The sequence below is a fragment of the Cygnus olor genome, chromosome 11 (genome assembly GCF_009769625.2).
Source record: "Cygnus olor isolate bCygOlo1 chromosome 11, bCygOlo1.pri.v2, whole genome shotgun sequence".
Lineage (NCBI taxonomy): Eukaryota > Metazoa > Chordata > Aves > Anseriformes > Anatidae > Cygnus > Cygnus olor.
The window spans coordinates 10,676,165-10,695,128 of NC_049179.1; the positions used below are offsets into that span (position 1 = coordinate 10,676,165).

The 18,964-nt window shown below is 49.0% G+C and overlaps 1 protein-coding gene across 1 annotated transcript in view; it reads left to right on the forward strand.

Moving 5' to 3' along the window:
* The first annotated feature begins 5,033 nt into the window (after positions 1-5,033).
* The window catches only part of TRIP4 (thyroid hormone receptor interactor 4), a 32,295-nt gene continuing 18,364 nt past the window's right edge, over positions 5,034-18,964 (forward strand). The window contains 12 exon segments of the mRNA XM_040569888.1: positions 5,034-5,156; positions 5,903-6,028; positions 6,030-6,070; positions 6,278-6,414; positions 9,204-9,437; positions 10,361-10,439; positions 12,185-12,314; positions 12,640-12,855; positions 13,396-13,522; positions 14,251-14,438; positions 15,614-15,738; positions 16,927-17,018. Of these exon segments, the coding sequence (XP_040425822.1) occupies positions 5,071-5,156; positions 5,903-6,028; positions 6,030-6,070; positions 6,278-6,414; positions 9,204-9,437; positions 10,361-10,439; positions 12,185-12,314; positions 12,640-12,855; positions 13,396-13,522; positions 14,251-14,438; positions 15,614-15,738; positions 16,927-17,018 (1,581 nt within the window). The 5' untranslated portion in view covers positions 5,034-5,070.

Consider the following 18,964-nt stretch of genomic DNA (forward strand, 5'->3'; position numbering starts at 1 on the left):
AAGCGCCATCTGCTCCGTCCCGCTCCCGGCACGAGGGGTCCCCGGCCGTGCTGCCCAAACAAAGACAATTTTGCAGCGTAGGACCTCAAGTTCGTTGCGTTACGCCCTTTTCCTTACCTTCTAAACATCACCCTTTCCTTTTCTCAGCACCGTTTGTGCTTTTTCAGATGCTTTTGGAGCATCCAGGAGCTCCTCCAGAAGCACGCAGGCCCTCTGCCCGGCAGCAAACCCCACCGGCCTCTCCCCATCTCCACGCTGCCCTCCTTGCTCTTTTCCCTGCCTCCCTCCGAGCCCTTTTCCCCTTCCATCCCCGCATCGCCGCATCCCCAGGAGCGGCAGTGCAGAGGGAGAAGAGGAATTTGGGCCACCCCAGTGGCGACCAACCCTCTTCCTTGCTTTCTGCAGGCACAGGTTGTTTCGATGGCTCAAACCCACCAAGGAGGTGGGACCAGCAATGAGATGAGACGATGGTGGGACCACCCAGGGGATGAGGCTGGGCCAGCACTACCCCGAGAAGGTCCTGGTGCTCCTTCTAACTGGGGCTGGGGCACCTGGACCTGTCACACGTGGGTGGGCATCCCAGTGGGGGCCCCTCAGGGCAGCTCAGCACTCATCCATGCTCTTTTGGCTGTGACGTTCTCAAGATCAGGGCTCAGAAAACCAAGCCAGACTCTCTGGAGAACACTGTCCACGTCAGAGATGAGAACAGGTCTGGTGGGGGAGCAGGCTCCCTCCCGTGCCGGGTTTGGGAAACCCGCAGCATTTTAGGCAGCAAAACGGGAGATTTTGGTGACACTGTTACCTGTTGTGAAATGCCAGGTCTCAGGAAACAATCAGCAGCTCCAGTCCCGCATCCCGCTGCTTACACGTTCCGCACGTATCACCTACACAGATGCCGCTTTCCTACGTGCCATCAAATCTCTTCACAGCACGGACACTTTTTGGTACAGAAAAGGGCAAAATGTGTGCAGCCCTAACCACTGGCACGGCCCTGTACCTGATAGCTGGAGATGCTGCTGACATCTATTGTCAGTGTGGGGTATTTCTTTTTTGTTTTCTTTGTGGATGTTCATACGTGTGTTAATGAGTTGAGATTAATAAATCAGCCAGTGCTGGGACACAGTAATTGGTTTTACATTTGCTGGCATTTCCCTGCTTGCTCCTATTTTATTAACTAAATCTTAGAACCTCCTTACGCAGGGCACTCAAGACCACTGGATTTTAGCTGTTTCTGTGTTTTCCTCCTCCCCGCCCCCCCCCCCCCCATTAAAAAAGTAGCAGCGTTCATCTGGATTTAAACAAGAGAGCATTGCTATCAAGTAATCCTTTAAACTTACAACAATTGAGAAGTGGCCTCAGGAACCTGAAACTCAAAAGTGAATACTACCTCACAGTAATAGTAGCAATAATAACACTCAATTTGCAGCTGATGGTTCTTCCTAAGAAGTTCTCTAGAAAATAGTGTTTGCCCCAAAGTGCTGGAAGTCCCACAGCATGGGGGAATCTCTGTCACGTGGTGCAGTGACACAAAGCACAGGCACACAGCCAGTTTATCCTTGTCTTGAATTTGTTTTCAACACCATACGATTTCAGCTCTTCAATGACCTGTGTGTCAGAGCAACCCAGAGGCTGTGCTACTCTTCCCCTGGGACAAACATTAGAACAACACAGTTGGTTTTTAATTCAACCTCACCTTTAACCTCTAGCAGGCCAAACAGCTTGTGAGGGGTGGGAAGGATCCTCTTTCCTCTCAGCAGGGAGAGGACAGGGCCCCTCGCACCAGCACACTACAGTATCCCACTCTAATTAAGTCACATCCTCTTTTGAGCTCAGAACCTTTTGCAGTAATTTATTTTTCTTTAAAATGCATGAGTACTTGGTGTCTCCCTCCAGTGAAGTGTTCTGAGGCTCTGGCCCCATCCCCAAGCCCATCTTTTCACCCCGCTGCTCCCTGGGACGTGCACACACTGTGTTTGTGTACCGGGGTGTGGTGCAAGACGTTAGCAAGTGACAACTCCCCTTACACCTCACCTTTTTTTTGTCCCATTCCAAATCCAGATTTCCCCTATTCTGAAAAAGAGGTTGTCATTAACAATTTCTAATTCAATAAAGACATGACAGATGGACTTTCAGAATGCTTCTGTGTATTAGAAAATCAGAGATCTGTGTTTTAAAAACAGAAACAGCATGATCATGCAAGTCTCAGACAAGCGAAAAGCAATTAAAAGAAGTGCAGGAGTCACTGAGGAAGTCAAGGAACCAAGGTAAAAATTAAAGCAGTGACTCATTCTGAATGCTAAGCTTCAAAAACATATATTAATTTCACAATAATTTTACCGCAATTTTCTTGTGCTCTGTAAAACTTACACTTTTGGTTCTGTTCAACAGCTGGACATAAGCCATAACAACTCTTAAGTTTAATAACAAATGTAAACAACAAATTTTTAAAAAACTATATACACATACAGAGGGCGCGATGTGTTATGGAAGTCGGGGTCAGATCACGCCTGCTCTTCTTCAGAGGACGTGCCATCTTCTGCAGGGTCCGGTGGCAGGGGGCGAGCTCTGTAAGAAGTGTTAGCAATGCAAGAGTTAGCAGGACTCGACTGTCAGCTGCTTGCAAGGCTCCAATAATGATAAAAAAAAAGTTGCAGAATTGAGTAAGTACAGCTCCTGCTTCTTCCAGAACACCTTGGGAGGATGTACCTTGTTTTAGAAGGGGACTGAGTGTTCTCTATAGTGTTTTCAGCACCCAGTCCTAACTCAGGCAAACAAATTGCAAGTGGAAGAGGAGAAAGCTTTAGAGCACAAGCATCTTTCGTTTCTCCAAGAGGTAGGAGGCAATTGAAAGTCTTTCTGTTCATTTGCTTTGCGGGGCCTTCGAGATAATTTGGGAGAGCTTCTTACAGGGCCTCCCTAACAGCTTAGGGTTATCTGTATTTGTGAAACACTCAAGTTCTTTGAGAAGAGAACAGAGATATTGTCTTAAAGAATGTTTCACACCGTTACCTCTTTAGTCAGTAGCACTGACTACAAGTTGATCTTTGAAGTGTCAGCTAGGTAGAGCAATTGTTTCAGAAACACAGAACTTGCTGGCAGTCCCCAAAGCTTTTCTGAAACAGGGCTGACAGCTCTGGAGACTCGCACTGCTGCTGCCTTCATGCAAACACAGCCTGTCTGAGCACAGAGAATTTGCCTGAACTACCAATTACCGCACCCATTTTTAGGCACCCCTCCGAGATCGTTGGATACCGAAGCTGAGTTTCACCAGAAGAGACTGTTCATAGTGAGACATTATTTCTCCGAGGACACGAAGGTATCGTGCCAGGCGCAGTTCTGCACCTCCCGCAGCTTCACCTCATCGCACACCCGCTCGGCAGGGTCCGGCCGGCTGGGTCAGAGCTCTGCAGGAGGACCAAACCCGGCCCCGTGCAGGACACGGGTGGGCACCCACCTCCTCCTGCTGGGGCAGCGTGCCCCTGGCCCCCCTCCCTTCACAGGCCAGAGTGCTGCCGAAGGCCTCCTGTGCTTGCCGCAGCTGGTTGCTGGGCCTCTTGGCCAGGCTGAGCGGCCCCGGCGTGTCCCCAGGCAGGAGGTGGCAGCCAGCTCTCCTCAGGGCTGCCCTTCCACTGAGGCACAGCCTGGGAGCTGAGGCTAAGTGCTGCCCCACAGACAGCCACCCCCAGGCTAGAGCAGCGTTAGGGCACGCTGCCCTCTGTCCCGGCTCCTCGCACTTCTGGCAGCTCAGCTCTGTCCCAGAGGCAGCATCAGCCTCTCCTGCTCTGCGGGTACTTCCCTTCCTCCCCGTCACTTAATTTAAGGGCACAATCACGCTCTCGCAGTTGTTTCCCAGTCTGTGCTTGGCTTGGAGCAATGATGCTATTGTCTCTCTGTGGGAGGTGTCTGACAGGAATCGTTATTTTTCCAAACGAAAACTTTGTTCCACCATATTTTTTTTTTAACAGTGCAAATTTGGATGAACTGACAGAGGAGAAGGAGTGACACTGCTCCCCGCTGCGACCAGCCCTGATGGCTGGGCTCAGCTGCCAGGCAGTGCCGCCAACACCAGCAAGGGAAGTTTGTTCCCATCCAAGGCACTCGCAGATGTGAAAGCCTTAGCTCCAAACAGTTTGCTGTCTGCCTACAGCATTTTTTAAAAGAAGTCAGAGAGCCACCCTGGCTGGGAGCATGGAAAGCCCCACAACGTGTCACATTTTGGTCCAAGACTGCACTTCGTTTCCAACACCAGACTTCAAGTGGTTCCCAGATGCTTGGCGGGCACACAGGGACCAGGGGGAGAACTGCTCTGCCTGAGGAAGGATGGCTCTTCATATGGCCCACCACGCGTGGAGCCCAGACACTGGGGGGTGGTTTCAGTGGAAGATTGTGCTCCAACAAGTTCGTCGTGGTCTCCCTGATGTGAAGCTCCCAGCTGCGCCCTACAGGCGTGGGCAGGCGAGGGCCTCGCTGTGCCGCCTCTGTTACTTGTGTTATAAAGAAACCTCGCTCCCTTTCTGCAATGTGCCAAATGTTTCAGCAGATGTTGGTTGCAAACACACTCCCTCCCTTTCCAACAATTATTGCTCCCTTATCTAAAAGTGTTTTTATGTTCACGTTAATGCCTCTTTGCCTAATCAGGCTTTAGTGTCGGCTTTTTTTTCTTTAATGGTGGATTAATTCCCCATTCCCTTCTATCTCCTGGTGCTGGCGCACACGGAACAGACCCATGAGCTAAGAATCACGTGTTATCACTCTGTTTTGGGTGTCTTTTTGTTTGCTTTTCAAAAAGCGGACTACGGCACAAGCTGCAGAGGCCCACCTGCTGTTTATTGCGTTGCCCAAAGCAGCAAGCCCTTTGAAATGCGCGAATGGAAACATAAACACGTATATACGCATGTATACATGACAAATACATTAACAACCGCTGCCTACTGGCCGAGAGACCGATCTCTGTGTGGGCTTGGTTTTAGGGGGGCCGGGAGGGGCCCGGAACGGCAGCGCCGCGGCCGCGTTTCCGAGGGGAGCGCCCGGCCGCGCGGTGCGTTGCCGCTTCCCGTCCCCCCGCAGAAGATGGCGGCGCCCAGCCCGCTGCTGGCCTGGTGCGTCCAGCACCTGCGCGGCGACTTCGGGCTGGACGTGGGCGAGGAGGTCGTGCGGTGAGCGGCCACGGGAGCCGGCGGGGCCGTGCGGGCTCCGCTCGGCGCCCTCAACCCTTGCCGAGACCCAGCGGGCCCTCCTGCCGCTGCCAGCTGTCACTCGCGGCGCTTCTGGGTCCTCGGTCCCCCTCAGGTCCCCCCGCTCCCCCTCAGGTCCCCCCGCTCGTCCCTTGGTCCCCTTCGGCTTTCTCGGTTTGTCCTTCGGTCCTCGTGGGTTTTCTCCCCATTTCCCCTCAGCCTCTGCGGGCCAACGCAAGCGGGAAATATTGAGCCTCGGGTTGTTCTTGGTTTTGGTGTGCCTTGAGATGTGAGGGCACCGGGAGGTGGCAGGGAGGGGAGAGGGGGGTTATGCTGGCTCTGTGTGGATAACCAGGAGCTTGTCGTTGGTTTATTTTTATTTATTTATTTTGCGTGTGTTGTACGAGAAGAAGCAATGTCTGAGTGAGAGTTTTTTAGTATTTGGCAGAAAGGGCAGTGGGAATGTCAATTTGCCCAGGAAAGGGGGAAGAAAGATAGCTTGTTCCCCCCTCCATTTTTTTTTTTCAGGGAAAGCCATAAGGAATTTCCCCAAGTGTCTGTCTCAGTATTTCTTTTAGAAAACCTTTTCCTTACCGTAAACTACGCAGAAACCTGTTACAAAGAGGGGAGATGCATATGGAACTAGTAGAACTTACAGGATCAGGCTGCCGGTTTCCTCAGAACCAAGGCCCCCCTTACCCGTTTCTCTCCATCCTGCCTCCTTGCAGCTACATCTTGTCAATAACAAACGAGGACGAGATCCGGGAGTACGTCGTTGACCTCCTCCAGGGGACCGAGGGGAAGAAGGGTCGGTTTGTAGAAGAACTGCTGTCCAGGTGGCGGAAATCCTCACAGCTGCCTTCTGAGCCCTTACCAGCGTATCGGAAAAAAGGATGGTGAGTGGTATGGGGAGGGAGGAATTGCAAAATCAAGTGAGCTTGCCTCAGTTATTCTGTTTGTAGAGAATTATTTGCCGTGAATGCCAGTGGCCGATCCTATTTGTGAAGTCAGTTTTCATTCCCCAACTGGACGCAGGAGGTCAGGGACGTATTCCTCTTGCTGTCAGTTCCCGAGCCTTTCTTTGTGCTTACGGACTTTTCCAGAGACTTCAGAAGTGCCTCGGGCTGGAGACCAGGCGAAAAAGGGGAAACGCAAAGGCAGGAACAAACAGGAAACACCTGCGTATGTGGAGCCAAGCGCACATGTGGAGGAAGTAAAAACTCCCCTCGACCTGGCCAAGGTGGGTGCAGCTGGTACATGAGCACCAGCCTTGTGGGGCGGCACGTCCCAGTGGATGGTGAGGGGCGGCCACTCCGGTGCAGCGGCTCGATTCGAAGCTGACTGCAATCTGGACAGGTAGCGCTCATACTGTGTGCGTCTGTCTGTCTGTATGCGTCTGTGCGTCTTTCACTGCCACGGGGCAGAGAAAAGACCTGGAGAGGGCGAGAGTGGAGTTCTGAAGGTTGTGGAGTTAAAGAATCCATCACGTGGGTGAAACATTCCTTCTTGCTCAATTTAAAACTTGCCAGTCATACCAAATAAAGCTCCAATTGACAACTGACACATTTCTGGCTGCCAGGCTCCTGCTGCTGCAGAGAGGAGGCCTTGACTGTCAGGCAGAGGAACCTGAGAGCTGAGGCTGGGTTTGGTTTGGCAGTCCAGCTTGGCCGTTTCTCTCCTGAGACGCTGTTCGATTCCGTTGGCAAATGGTTTGAAGTGTGCATAAAATCCAACAAAAGAACTTCAAAATATGAGAATCCTGCTGTTTTGAGGCAGCACAAACCCATGCAGCAAGTGTTCATTGCCTTTCCTTTTGTTAGGTAACACGTTTTGTAGCAGACTTGTTTTCCATTCAACAGAACTGTTTCTGAGTGTAAGCACATCAAATGTGGTGATCTCTGAGGTCAAATATTGTGGTAGTTGCCCAGGCTGAGTTTTTGGATTTTATTTCTTCTATAGTGGGCTTTGACCCAGAGCGTTACAGCTACTTGCTGGGAACCCAAGCTCCTTCCTTAGGTGGATCCAGCTGGAGAGCTGCGCTCCTGCTCTGTAGAGAATGCAGCAGATCACCGCGTCGCTGCCTGAAGCGTACGAGTGTGCTCTGTGGAAATAAGTGTGTGGAAGCGCGCTGCGTTGGACTTGCGTTGTTAGATTTGCAGTGAGATTTAGTGTCCTTTGTGCTGCAAATGTCAAGCACGTTGCACATCCCAAAGCTGAATCCTGTGATTTATCCAGGTGCAACCCTGCCACAAAGTTGTGGAGCATCATCCAAATCCTAAAAGCCAGGGCTGCACCTGAATAAATAGTGGAACTTAGTTATGTTTTTAAACTGATGTTTTTGTAGTGGGGGAAGTGCAAGTGCTTAAAATGTTTGTAGAGGTTAAAAAAAAAAAAACTTTTTTTGGAACTGTGCAGTTAAAAATGGACATTGATGTGCCGTTTCCTTGCAGTTATCTTTCAACTTAGTAAAAATGCTGAGAACGCTCTGTCAAGGTTTGCTAACCAAGGTTGCTTTATCTGCTTATGTTTCTTCTGAGTAGTAGTGTTTGGATCTGGTAGTGGCAACAAAGCCAATTGGGCAGAGCTGGAGGAACTGGAAACGCGTTGTCTCCTTGTCTCTAAACTAGTAGCGTGGCTGAGAGCGGGGCGTGGAGGAAGCTGGTGAAAGCAGTCAGGACAAAAGGTGTCCTAATGCCACAGCTCAGCGCCGTCGCTGGGAAAAGTGACGTGGGAGCTAGAGGCTGGGTCAGGGAGCGGGGTGATCCTTGAGCGTGCAGCAAGGAGGGAGGGAGTTGTTCAGGGGTGAAAGAAAACAGGCGTTCTGGATCCTAGAAATCCTCTTTACTATCACTGAGAGAGGCAAAGAGATGCTGTGCTTGAGCTGCAAGAGAATTCTCAAGTGTCATAGATAGGGCAAGTAAAGGCTAGAGAGTGCATTTATGCACTGAAATAGGCAAGGGCAATAAGTCCTGTTTTTTCTTGGTCATGGCTAGTGTGTAATTCTTGGTTGAAACCAGCCTCAACTAGTGTTACGAGATGGGTTTGTGCCTGGAGTCTTTTGGGCTTATTTTCAAAGCATCTGGTTTTAAGTATTGCCAGAAGAAACAGCATCAGGATTGATGTGGCTTTGTTCTGTCCCTCTGGAATGATTTCTGCGCTGGATTAACTCCTCCAGACCTATTCGCTTTTCAGCTGGTACCTGCTGGAGACGTCAGGTGGGTGGGGGAGTGATTTGTTTCTTTGATCAAGATGGAAAGGCTGAGGGAGAAAATAGAGAATTCCACTGTCAGGTTATTAATTCAGCCATCGTCTAAAGTATCTTACTTCATCTCTGATCAGGATTTCTCTATTTCAGCCTAATCCAAACCCATATGCGTGGTCCCTGATTGAAACTCAGAGCAGTGAATTATGGCATCACTGATGCCAAGTCATGAATGAGGAGAAGACTTTACATTGCAGCTAAAAACTCAAACGTGCTGGGCATGGCAAACCTCTGCTCCAGTGGCTGTGCTGGGCGGAAAACACAATTCTTGCTGGTGAACTGGCTGCGAGGAAAGAGGTCCCATCTGCCAACAGGAGCTCTGTTTCTGGGGACAGGCACACGCAGGACTTCAGTTACAAAGAGGGGGTTGTTGTAATCTAAATAGCCCGTGAGAGTGCGTGTCTGGGAGTAGCTGAGCTGCTGTTTGAAGCTGTTAAATACCAGAGGGTTGATAACGCCAGGCCAGAGGACAGACGGCACACCTGCCATCCAGGCCCAAGCAATTTCAGCTTTCAGAGGCAGCAAAGAGATCAAATGGGCCTGCAACGTCCTCATGTCCTTGCTTTGCTAAGAGCCCTTGGACCGTTTCTGCCGGGTCTAAGCTTGCCTTTCAGTTGTCTTGATGTGAATCTGGGGAAGTTTCATTCCATTTAGGCAGAATAATGATTATCTGAGTCTCCCCGGCCTGCTCAGGTGTCAATGCTTGTCTCTTTGCTGCTGGTATTACAGTCTGAATATAGTTTGTTCATTTTATTTTTGCTTCTCAGGCACAGGAGAACAGCACTGGAGTCAGCAGCAGCAACAATTCCTGTAAGAAAAAGGCCAAATATGTCAGCCTGTATACCAAGGAAGGGCAAGACAGGCTGGCTGTCCTGATCCCTGGCCGTCACGCCTGCGAGTGCCTGGGCCAGAAGCACAAGCTCATCAACAACTGCTTGGTTTGCGGGCGCATTGTCTGCGAGCAGGAGGGCTCCGGACCCTGCTTGTTTTGTGGCTCGCTGGTTAGTATTGAGGTGTTTTGTTTTCTTATTTGCCATGCTGGAATGCAGCGGGGTTTGCTCAGGGTTTGGAAATGGCGTGGGGCTGAATTAGCCTCTCCTCTCAGATCAAAGCTCCCTTAGCAAAGCGCTCGAAAATCTGAAGCTGTGCAGGAAATAACCTGTTCCATCTCCTTCCAGGGGAAGAAGAACCGTTGTGGTTTTAAGTCACTTTTGTGTTGGTTTTATGATGTGCGGCTTCAGAGAGCGGAGAGGTTGCCCTTATAATTTGCATCGCTTTGAAGCTTGCCTGATTTATGGCAGTCTCCTGTGCAGCAGTGCCCAAAACGCATGTGAGACTTCAGCCGCTTCCTGGGCGCAGCCATGCTAGGCTTGTAAGGGAGAGAAGACATGGCCAGGGTAACGTGCTGTTTCCTTCAGCACTTGTGCTGTGTGCGTCATTTGGGATGTCTCTTGTGTCCTGTATTGTGAGAAGGGGGGCCAGGTAATGACTACAGGCTCAGTAAGGTTAATTTCAGCAGAGAGGAAATGTTGGTTGGATGAAGAAAACATTAGAAATCAGATTTGTTGCTCTTTTCAAAGATCTGTTTAACTCCTAGCGGTCAACCAAGAGAAAGGACCCATGAGTTAAGCATTGTTTATCTGCTCAGGGAAGCTCAGAGTGCATTTCTTGTCCTTTGAGAGACCCCGGCAGTGTGTCTGTCCACAGAACCAATTAAAGGCAGGCTGTACAGATTTCAGGGATTGTTTGTAGTAAAGAGCAAGCTTTCAGGATTCTGCCCACGTAGATGATGCAGAAGGAGGAAAGGCATGGGCTATGTTGGCCACCTTAAACAGCTTTCTTTGAACAGTTGCCCCAAGCTCTGATGCTGGTCATGCATGCAATGTCCTTCCTAGCCTTTCTTGTTGTTGTTTTTTCCCCTTAGGTATGCACTAAAGAAGAGCAGGACATTCTTCAGCGGGACTCAAACAAGAGCCAGAAGCTGCTGAAGAAGCTCATGGCAGGTTAGTAGCAAGCTGTAAAGTAATAAATCCAATCCCTTGTGCAGCAGCAGGAGCCCTGCTGTGCTTCGCTCTGCTACTTGTTGGACTTGCCTTGATGTGAAGGAACGAGCGTCTGTGTCTTGGTGTATAAGGTGTTTAGATCTGTTCACCTGAGTTATAAAGAACTGCCAGCAAAATCTAAGGGAAATGTTTTCTCGTGAGCTGGCACCTTAATGTTTCTCGGGGACATAAATTGCCAGGACAGGCTGTGAGCTGTGTTTGCTTCAGGCTTCACTGAGCCACTTGCCCCCATTGCTGCCTGGTGTACAAGGGTAGCGGGGACGTTGGCTTGTTGTAGCCGCTCGGCAGCATCTCTGGACTTCAGCGGAGGCGATAAGTGCAAGCGTCAGATGGCAGCGCGTAATGTCCTTACCCAGAGGCCCCAAGGCTGCTTGTTAGGCATTCCTGAATCAATCATATGAACTGGATCGCTGCAGCAGTCCTTGAAAATTAGGATAAGTCCCATGTGGAATGTGTGCTGTGGAAGATGAAGTGCTGCTATCTGATTTGCTGGGTCTAGAGAGGTGTTGGTTAATATTTTCTAATGGCTTTTCTCATCTAACACTTATCTTGGGAGCTAAAAATAAGAACAGTCAAGGAAAGCAAAAGGAAATAATACTCAGTCTCCCAGTGAAGACCTGTGCGTTACGGGGATGTTTGTCTGAGTTTAGTTGAAATATAGCCAAGGTCACAGTGTTCTTGGTTGAAAAATAAACTTTGCTGAGGAACTGGGGAAATATTTACTTTGTGTCTCGGTGTCAATTTCTGAGTAGAGCTGCAGGAGGTCCTGTAAGTCCTCGGGAATAATAGCTGGTCAGAGTCGGTCTGTTTATAATCTTCCTGTAGAGATCCTGTCGTACTTCAGGATCCCGCTTTGTTACATATTTTATTGGCCTCCACTTCTGCTGTGCTGGGTCTTGCTTTGTTACGTTATCTGTGTAGGTGAAGGCTGAAATGTGGATAGCTGTTTGGCTCAGGAGTGGAAAAATGGGGATTGGTGGAGATAGAGGAATACAGGCCTTTTTGTTTCCCTGAAATAAAGGTGTTGCGCTGCGTGTTGCTTCTGTGAAATACGTTGGCTTGTTCCATTGTGGCTGTGAGGCAGACCTTCTCTCCTTTTGTTTGTTTGGTTGGGTTTTGGCTCCTTGCCAAAAATGGTAAGAAATAAGAGGTCATTGCTGGGAATATATTTCTTCCTCTACCAATAGCTGGTCTCAAAAACCTGCTGAGGTATACTGGGGGAGGGTTTCATTTGTGAGAAGCTCATACAGCAGCAGATGCAAGGCTTGCTCTGTGCACAACTAGCATTTGGCAGCGATCTATTGTGGCCAAGAGTCTCTTTGTAGCAGTAACAATGCTTAGGAGGTAATTTGGCCTGCGGTTGACAATGGGCAAAGTTTGCATTGACCAAATTGTTAGGGAAAGGCTAACAGAGAATCAAATGCTAAGATTTTCTCTCTAAACACTGCCTTGACATTGTCACTAGCATTTAAGTGCTTTCTCCTCTTCGGAGGAAGGAGTCTCTGAAAAGGGGCTAGAGGGAAAATCAAAACCTGGTTTAGAAAGGTGCCAATCCCAGTGCCTCTTTTCGCTCCCTGAATGGCATTTGTTTTAGGGGGCATTTCTGCAGCCAGCCCCACCAAGACCAGGCTTTAAACAACTATCCTGTCCCTGAATATTGAATTGTGATTTATTTTTTCTCTCAGGTGCTGAAAGTTCAGGGAATTTGGATGCCATAAGCAAAGACTTACTGCCTCGGCAAGAAGCTAGACTCAAAGCAGGCCTGGAGATGGCTGTGAAACACAAAGACAAGTTGTTGGAATTTGACAGGACAAGGTAAGGTACTAGCTGTGACTATAGTGAAATAAATTATCTGGCAGGCAAAGCTGCCTCTAACAGAAATGTTACGGAGTTCCTTCCGTAATATAAAACCTGGGCAGTAGCTACCAACACCTTAACGTTGGACTTTGGTGTTCACATTCACTGAAACAAGAGTGAGCCCCTGAAATGTGTCCTGTTTGGATGTCCTTGCGTTGTGTCCCTGACAGTCCAGCTCTCTGGAGAGAGCAGGAGGGAGCAGGTAGAAGGGAGCCTTTGGGGCAGGCAGCGCTGCATGCCTGTCCTGCTGTGCTGATCTACCATCGCATTTGTTTCTTGCCAGTGTGCGTCGAACCCAGGTCATTGACGATGAATCGGATTATTTTGCTACGGACTCCAACCAGTGGCTCTCCAAGCAAGAAAGGGAGGCCCTCCAGAAGAGAGAGCAGGAGCTGCGGGAGCTGCGCCATGCCTCCCGGCTTGCCAAAAAAATCACCATCGACTTTGCTGGTAGACAGATCCTGGAGGAGGACAGCGGTATGGCTGAATACCACAGCAAGTGAGTGAGAACTGGCAGCACAAAGGCATGCCTCAGAGTAGGGAGGTGAAAATCATTACAGATGGTGGTCTGGCTGAATCCAGATGAGCAAGCGTAAGGAAAGCTGAACAAGCCATTCCCTTGAAGGGCACCTCTCATGCTAGGATGCCCTCCTCCATCCTTTTCTTTTCCAGGGTCTCTTTGGCTTGCAACATCTCTCTTCCAGCACAGGTCTGCTGAGATGCCCACCTGTGTGAGACTTGCACAGAGCTGGCATTGTTAAAAATAAAGCCGCTCTGGAAAGAGATGTTGGAGGACTATCTCACCAGAACCAAGTAGTCACAGCTTCCAACCAGGCCGAGTTTCTGTGGTGGATAAGACTGGCTGTTCAAATTAAGCAAGGAAATTGTCTAGTTAGGGGAGGTGGTAAAAAACAAAAAAACAAAACAAAACAAACAAACAAACAAAAAAAGCCTTGGGTCAGAATTGTTTGCGCAGGGAGGAGGGAGATGTTGCCAGAGGGAAGCAAGGAATTCTCATGCCTCTTGTTTGTATTTGCAGACTGGATGAAACCATTGAAGCCATTAACTGCGGCACACTGAGCAAGCCAGCCTGGAGCCCAGAAGCAAAGATGACTCCGAGTTCTGGTGTTTTAGTGAATCCCCATCTTCTTCAGCCTGCTCCTTTGGTCAGTATGGGATGGATGTTCTACACCAGAGAGCTGGCTAATCTGGGGAGAGCTGAGCTTAAGAATTGTGAATTCTAGCATGTCTGTAGTAGCTCCTCATTCCTCCTCTGTCTCAGAGATCCTCATTAGCCATCTGAGTTGGAGATAGAGGTTTGCCAGTGCCCTACTCTGTTCCCAGCTCTTGAGAGGTTTGGTTTATCTGGGTTTTAGTCTCCTGCCTCCTCTTCAGGAGTTTGGAAGAATTCCTAAGGCAGTGTCACTTAGCAGCTCTGTTAATGAAGCCTTTTCTCCAGATTTCCAGTTCTCAGTGGGCATAATCTCTAGCCTCTAATTCCAGTTCAATCATGACATGATGGGTATGTGCTAAGCATTTTGGAAATTGGATGATTACCAGTTTTGGGTGTTGTCAGCTGTGATTATGCTTTTTTGTATCTTCCTATGAATACTTTGAGACACCAGCATGCAGTTTTTTTCTTTAAATCCATCGTTTAGCTGCAGTGAATAGAAAGGAAGAGCCACGCAGTGGATTCACTACCTTGCTTTTCCTTCCGCCAAAGTATGGCGTGTAAGTGCGGCATCCTGCTTGTAAGGAAGAAAGAGCGATCCCCATAAGAATATTAACGCTGTCCTTAAGGGAAGGGAAACTTCAAATAGTATTTGCACTTGATATATGTACATTGGTACTAGAGAGGTACTAACCTTTTTCTTGTTTATTTTGAACACTGAAGTGGGTGGACCAAACTGGTTTGCTCCCACACAGGAAAGCCATCCGGTCCATGGATGCTGGAGATGAACTTGGCTCGGGGCGGAACAGGTTGCGGATTCAGGATCGAGAGTTGCAGGAGATCTCAGATGATGGCTGGTGCCTCAGCATGCACCAGCCGTGGGCGTCCTTGCTCACAAGAGGAATCAAAAGGTAAAGGGGTGGCGTGAACTGTGGCTTACCCTGACCAGCTCTTGCTTCACATCTTGCAAGATGTGAAGTTCCTCAGAGGACCTTTGCAGACTCGCTCTGTACAGTGACTGTACAGAGCTGGTTTTTGCCAGCTGTTAATCCACGGGCTTATCTAGCACTCTAATTCGAAACATTCCTTTTCTTGAGAGGAAAACAACTGTGAGGGATGTATAAAACGGGAAGCTGTGCTTCCTTATCCAGCATACTGGTGGTTGGAGAAGGCTGGTGAATCTGTTTTTCATGAAAGTAGCTAAGCTGGAAGGTACAAGCTTCTTATAGAGGGTAAATTTAGAGAGGGGCTGAGGTTTCTGGAGTATAGTCAGGGCATACCTTTCTGTGACTTGAAAGGTAAATAAGATGAAAATGTTCTTCTGGTCTTTTTGTCCATCATAAATAAGCTGATAGTGGCACCGGCTTTTGTTATAGAAGACAGTCAAAAAACAAACACCCCACATCTTGCCATCACCTTTCCCCTCTGGCCTAGGAATCGGATTCCAACGAGAAGCTCCTTCAACCTGGGGCATCTCTGGCATGTTAACTCGCCTTTCCTGCCATTAATGTAGAACAAGGATTCTTCTTTAGTCTTTATTCTCCTTTCCTTCAAAGAATGTTTCATGTTAGAGAGCAAAGCTTTTTCACTTCCCCAGATAAAGATGCCAAAAATCTTAGCTGCATCGAGGTGGGCTGGGGATGCTGTCAGCTGCTCTGGTACAGCCGCAGCATTGATGTCGAGTGCCCATGCTGGGATCCCCGAGAGCTGCCGCTAACGACTACTTCATACGGATTTGTGGTCCTTTATTAGTCCCTAGACTGCATGCTCACTGTGCGTAACTTTTGGAGCTTGAAGGCAAATTGTATGAGCAGATTGTCCTGCTCACATCCGACATACTGTTGTATTTGCAGGGGATTGATGTCCCTTCTTGCTGTTACTCTAAAGGAATGAGGACATGCTCTGCTTGTGGCGTTATTTCTTGCCCCTCTCAGCTTTTCTCTGTAGTGCTGATGAGTTGCTTGAGGTTTATATAGTCAGGGCAATGCTTAGCAACAGGAATTACATAGCGAAACTATAGATTGAAAATCTGTCCGTGTGGGATTTCTGTTGAAATTTAAGTCCTAAATTCTCCTTTGTTCTCTAGGGTGGAGGGCAGGACCTGGTACACATCTCATAGAGGGCGGTTATGGATTGCAGCTACTGCTAAAAGACCTTCCCCTCAGGAGATCTCTGAACTGGAGACCACCTACAGAATGCTGCTCCGGAAAGGTGAACTTCTCTCCTTGGATCTTTGTATTATTTGGTACATTGAGCCACGTAATGAGCAGTGTCAGAAAGCTCTCTCTGCTGAGCAGTTATTACTGCTTCACTTTTTAACCTTCTGTTCTTGGAATTCTCTTCATCCTTTCTGCATTTCATCAGCTGAATGGGTACGGCAGCAGACTTTAGCTCGTCCTTAGACTGGTCAGATGCTCCAAGCACAAACACTGACAAATTGCACCTGACTTCTGTGGTAACTTATGACAGCAAAGGACTTTATTTTATTCTGGGCTCACGCAATAAGATACTGAGTGTGTGCTTGTGTGTGCGTGAAGTGGCTTGTGCTTCAGTCTGTTCACAGTGATGTTAAAGGCTTTTCATGTGTTCTGACCTTGTGGGAATCAGGATGGAAAAGCTGCAGGTTACCGTGGTGTTATTCTCTCACATGGGTAGGTGAATGCGGGTGGCTGCACTGCACGCCTGTTTGTGCAGTGTTCCTGCACATCGCCCAACTTAAAGTCATGCAGCATGATTGTCTGCTGCCTCCTCAGAGCAAGGAGCTTTTCCTGCACTACGTCTTCCTTTCTCGGAAGCGAAGCAGAGAAGGTTGTGTATGTAATTCTTTCTCCCAGCCCTCATCCTGTTATGGTGAGGATCCTGAGCTTCATTCTGTTCTTGACCCTTCCTCTTCATTTGCTTCGATGTGCAAGTTTACTTTGTGAAACCTCGTGCTGTGCTTGGAAGCAAATGAGTGCTTTGGTTGTGGGTCTGTGTGGATGTTTGGCTGTTGCTGTCTGTGGCCTGCTGGGGCGGATTGATCCCTTAAGATCCCCCCTGAGCTATCAAACTGAGACTGGTAAAATGGAGCATCAAAGCTTGAGAGCAGGGCACGCTGATGAAAACCCCCAGCCCTGCACACGCCAGGCTCAGGATGTGTGAGGAGAGCTGTGCACACCCTTTAACTTTATCAGCACGTGTGGCTTATGACAGAGCCTTAGTGCTAGGCTGTCCTGCGCGGTGTGCTCTTTCTACTCCAAAAATGGAAAAAAGAACTACGGAGTGTTAAAATTGCTTTGTTTTCTTGTGCTTCAGAAAGTACAAGTGCATGCAGGGAGGGAAGGGCGCCTGGGGATTGGAAGGACCCCAGCTGTGTGTGTAGGGATGTGGAGCCCTTAAAAGATGTTTCTTTTGATGCAGATGTGGAATTTCCAAGCGATTATCCCTCGGGGTGCCTCCTAGGCTGTGTGGACATAACTGATTGTTTATCACAAGAGCAATTTAATGAGCAGGTAAGTACAGCAAATAGACCTTTACAAGCCTGCATTAGCAGCAAACTTTTCAAGTGGTATGACTTACTTCTGTGAGATGCTCTAGAGAAGGCGGTGAATAAAAATCTTAAAGCAAGATGAGAGAAGACGCTGCTACCACGCGGTCCCGTATGGCTAACCAGCGGCTGTGCAAGGTAATGTGTTTGAGCAGCGCTGGAAGGGCGCGGTGGGCTAATAAAGACTCGGTCTCCGGCCAGCCTCTCTGGCAGCGAGACGGTTGCGTTGGAACTAGTGTCTCACATGCTGTGACACTCTTTTCAATAAGGACTTGTAGCTGTTTAATTAAACCAACGCTAGCTTGAGAGACCATGCTGCAGTGGCTCTTGACAGCTGTTGCTTCCCTTGCTGCACAGACAGATGTGCCCCGGAATGCTGTGGCTGTGACGAACTGTGGAAAATGGGCGTGCGTTAATGTATTTCTGGTTTTCATCCTCGTTTGGCAAATTCAGGGAGCTTACATCTCACGTGGATGTGACTTCTTCTAAAGCACCGATTGTTTCTCTTAAATAAACTTCATGGGATCCTGACAGGAAGAATGGCTCAAAGTTTTGCCTAGCCAGACCGGATAACTATATTGATCTTCCCATCTTGGGGAGGACTCTGCACTAGGAAGGGTCAAGTACCTGTCTGGCTGGTTTTGGAGGACAGCGAACCACTCCCTGAGTGCGGCCAGCAGAGACTGCAGGTATTACAGTGATTTGTCGACATCCTGAGCCCCTAGGTGCAGCGAAGGGGGGAAGCTGGAGAAAACAGTGGGTCAAGACACCCAAGGGAGGCTTAAGTGGGGCTTCTGCTGAATGAAGCAGGTGATTTGGTGACCAGGGACACAGGTATGGTTGAGGCTTCAGCAACGAGGTCTCCCCGAGACCTTGTCCCTAGCGGCAAGGTTCAAGGAGAACAGCAGCTACCCGTAGTGCAGGGGTGTTGAGTTAGGAATGTCTCGAAATCTCAGCCTGTACAGGTCTGTGGGTGCTGATGTTGCGCATCCAAAATTGCTGAGAGAGTTGGCAGATGTTTTTGAGGCCACTCTTGTCTTTGAAAGGTTGTGGAGATCAGAAGAGGACCCCAATACCTGGAGAAAGGTGAATATTACATCCATTTTTAGAAGGGGCAAGAGGGATGATCCCAGGCACTTCAGGCCTGCCAACTTCACTTTGGTCCTTTGAAATTGCTAGAGCTCTTGTAATGGCTCCTGGAAGCCATTTTGGAGCAGACAAAAGAGACTGGGAATAGCCAATGTTGATTTACCTAGGGTAAGTCATGCTTCATTAATCTGGCTGCCTTCTATGATCAAATGGTTAGAGCAGTGAATGTCTTCTACTCTGTATTTAGCAAGGCTTTCTGTGGGATCCCCTGCAACGTGCATGTATCCGAGATGAGCCATTATAGCCTGGGGAGGTGGACTGCCAGGGTTAAAAACTGGCTGGGCCATTCAGCTCCAAGTGTGGTGGTGGTTGGCTTGTAACCTCCCTGGAGGCAAGCTGCAGGTGGTGTTCCTCGGGTTTTTTTCCTCAAACCTCCTGTTTAATGGATTTAGCAGTGGCCTGGAGGGCAAGGTGGAGTTCTGGAACTAGCAGCATCCTGGGCTGCATCAGCAGCAGGATTATCGCCATCAGAAGTGATTATTCCCTGGTGCTCAGCATCATTTAAACCACGCCTGGATTGCTGTGGTTACAAAGCAGGCTGATAAACTGAAGTGAGTCCAGTGGCAGCTTCCGAGGCGGTCAGGGGCTGGAGCACACACCCTCTGAGGATGGGCTGAGGAATAAGACTTTGCAGAGACCTTCCACTGCCTACCAGGAACTTACGGAGGGACAGAGCCAGGCTCTTTTCTGATGTGTGTGGCAGGAGGATGAGGGCAGAGGTTGTAAATTGGAAGATGAGGTTTCAGTGTGACTTAAGACAAC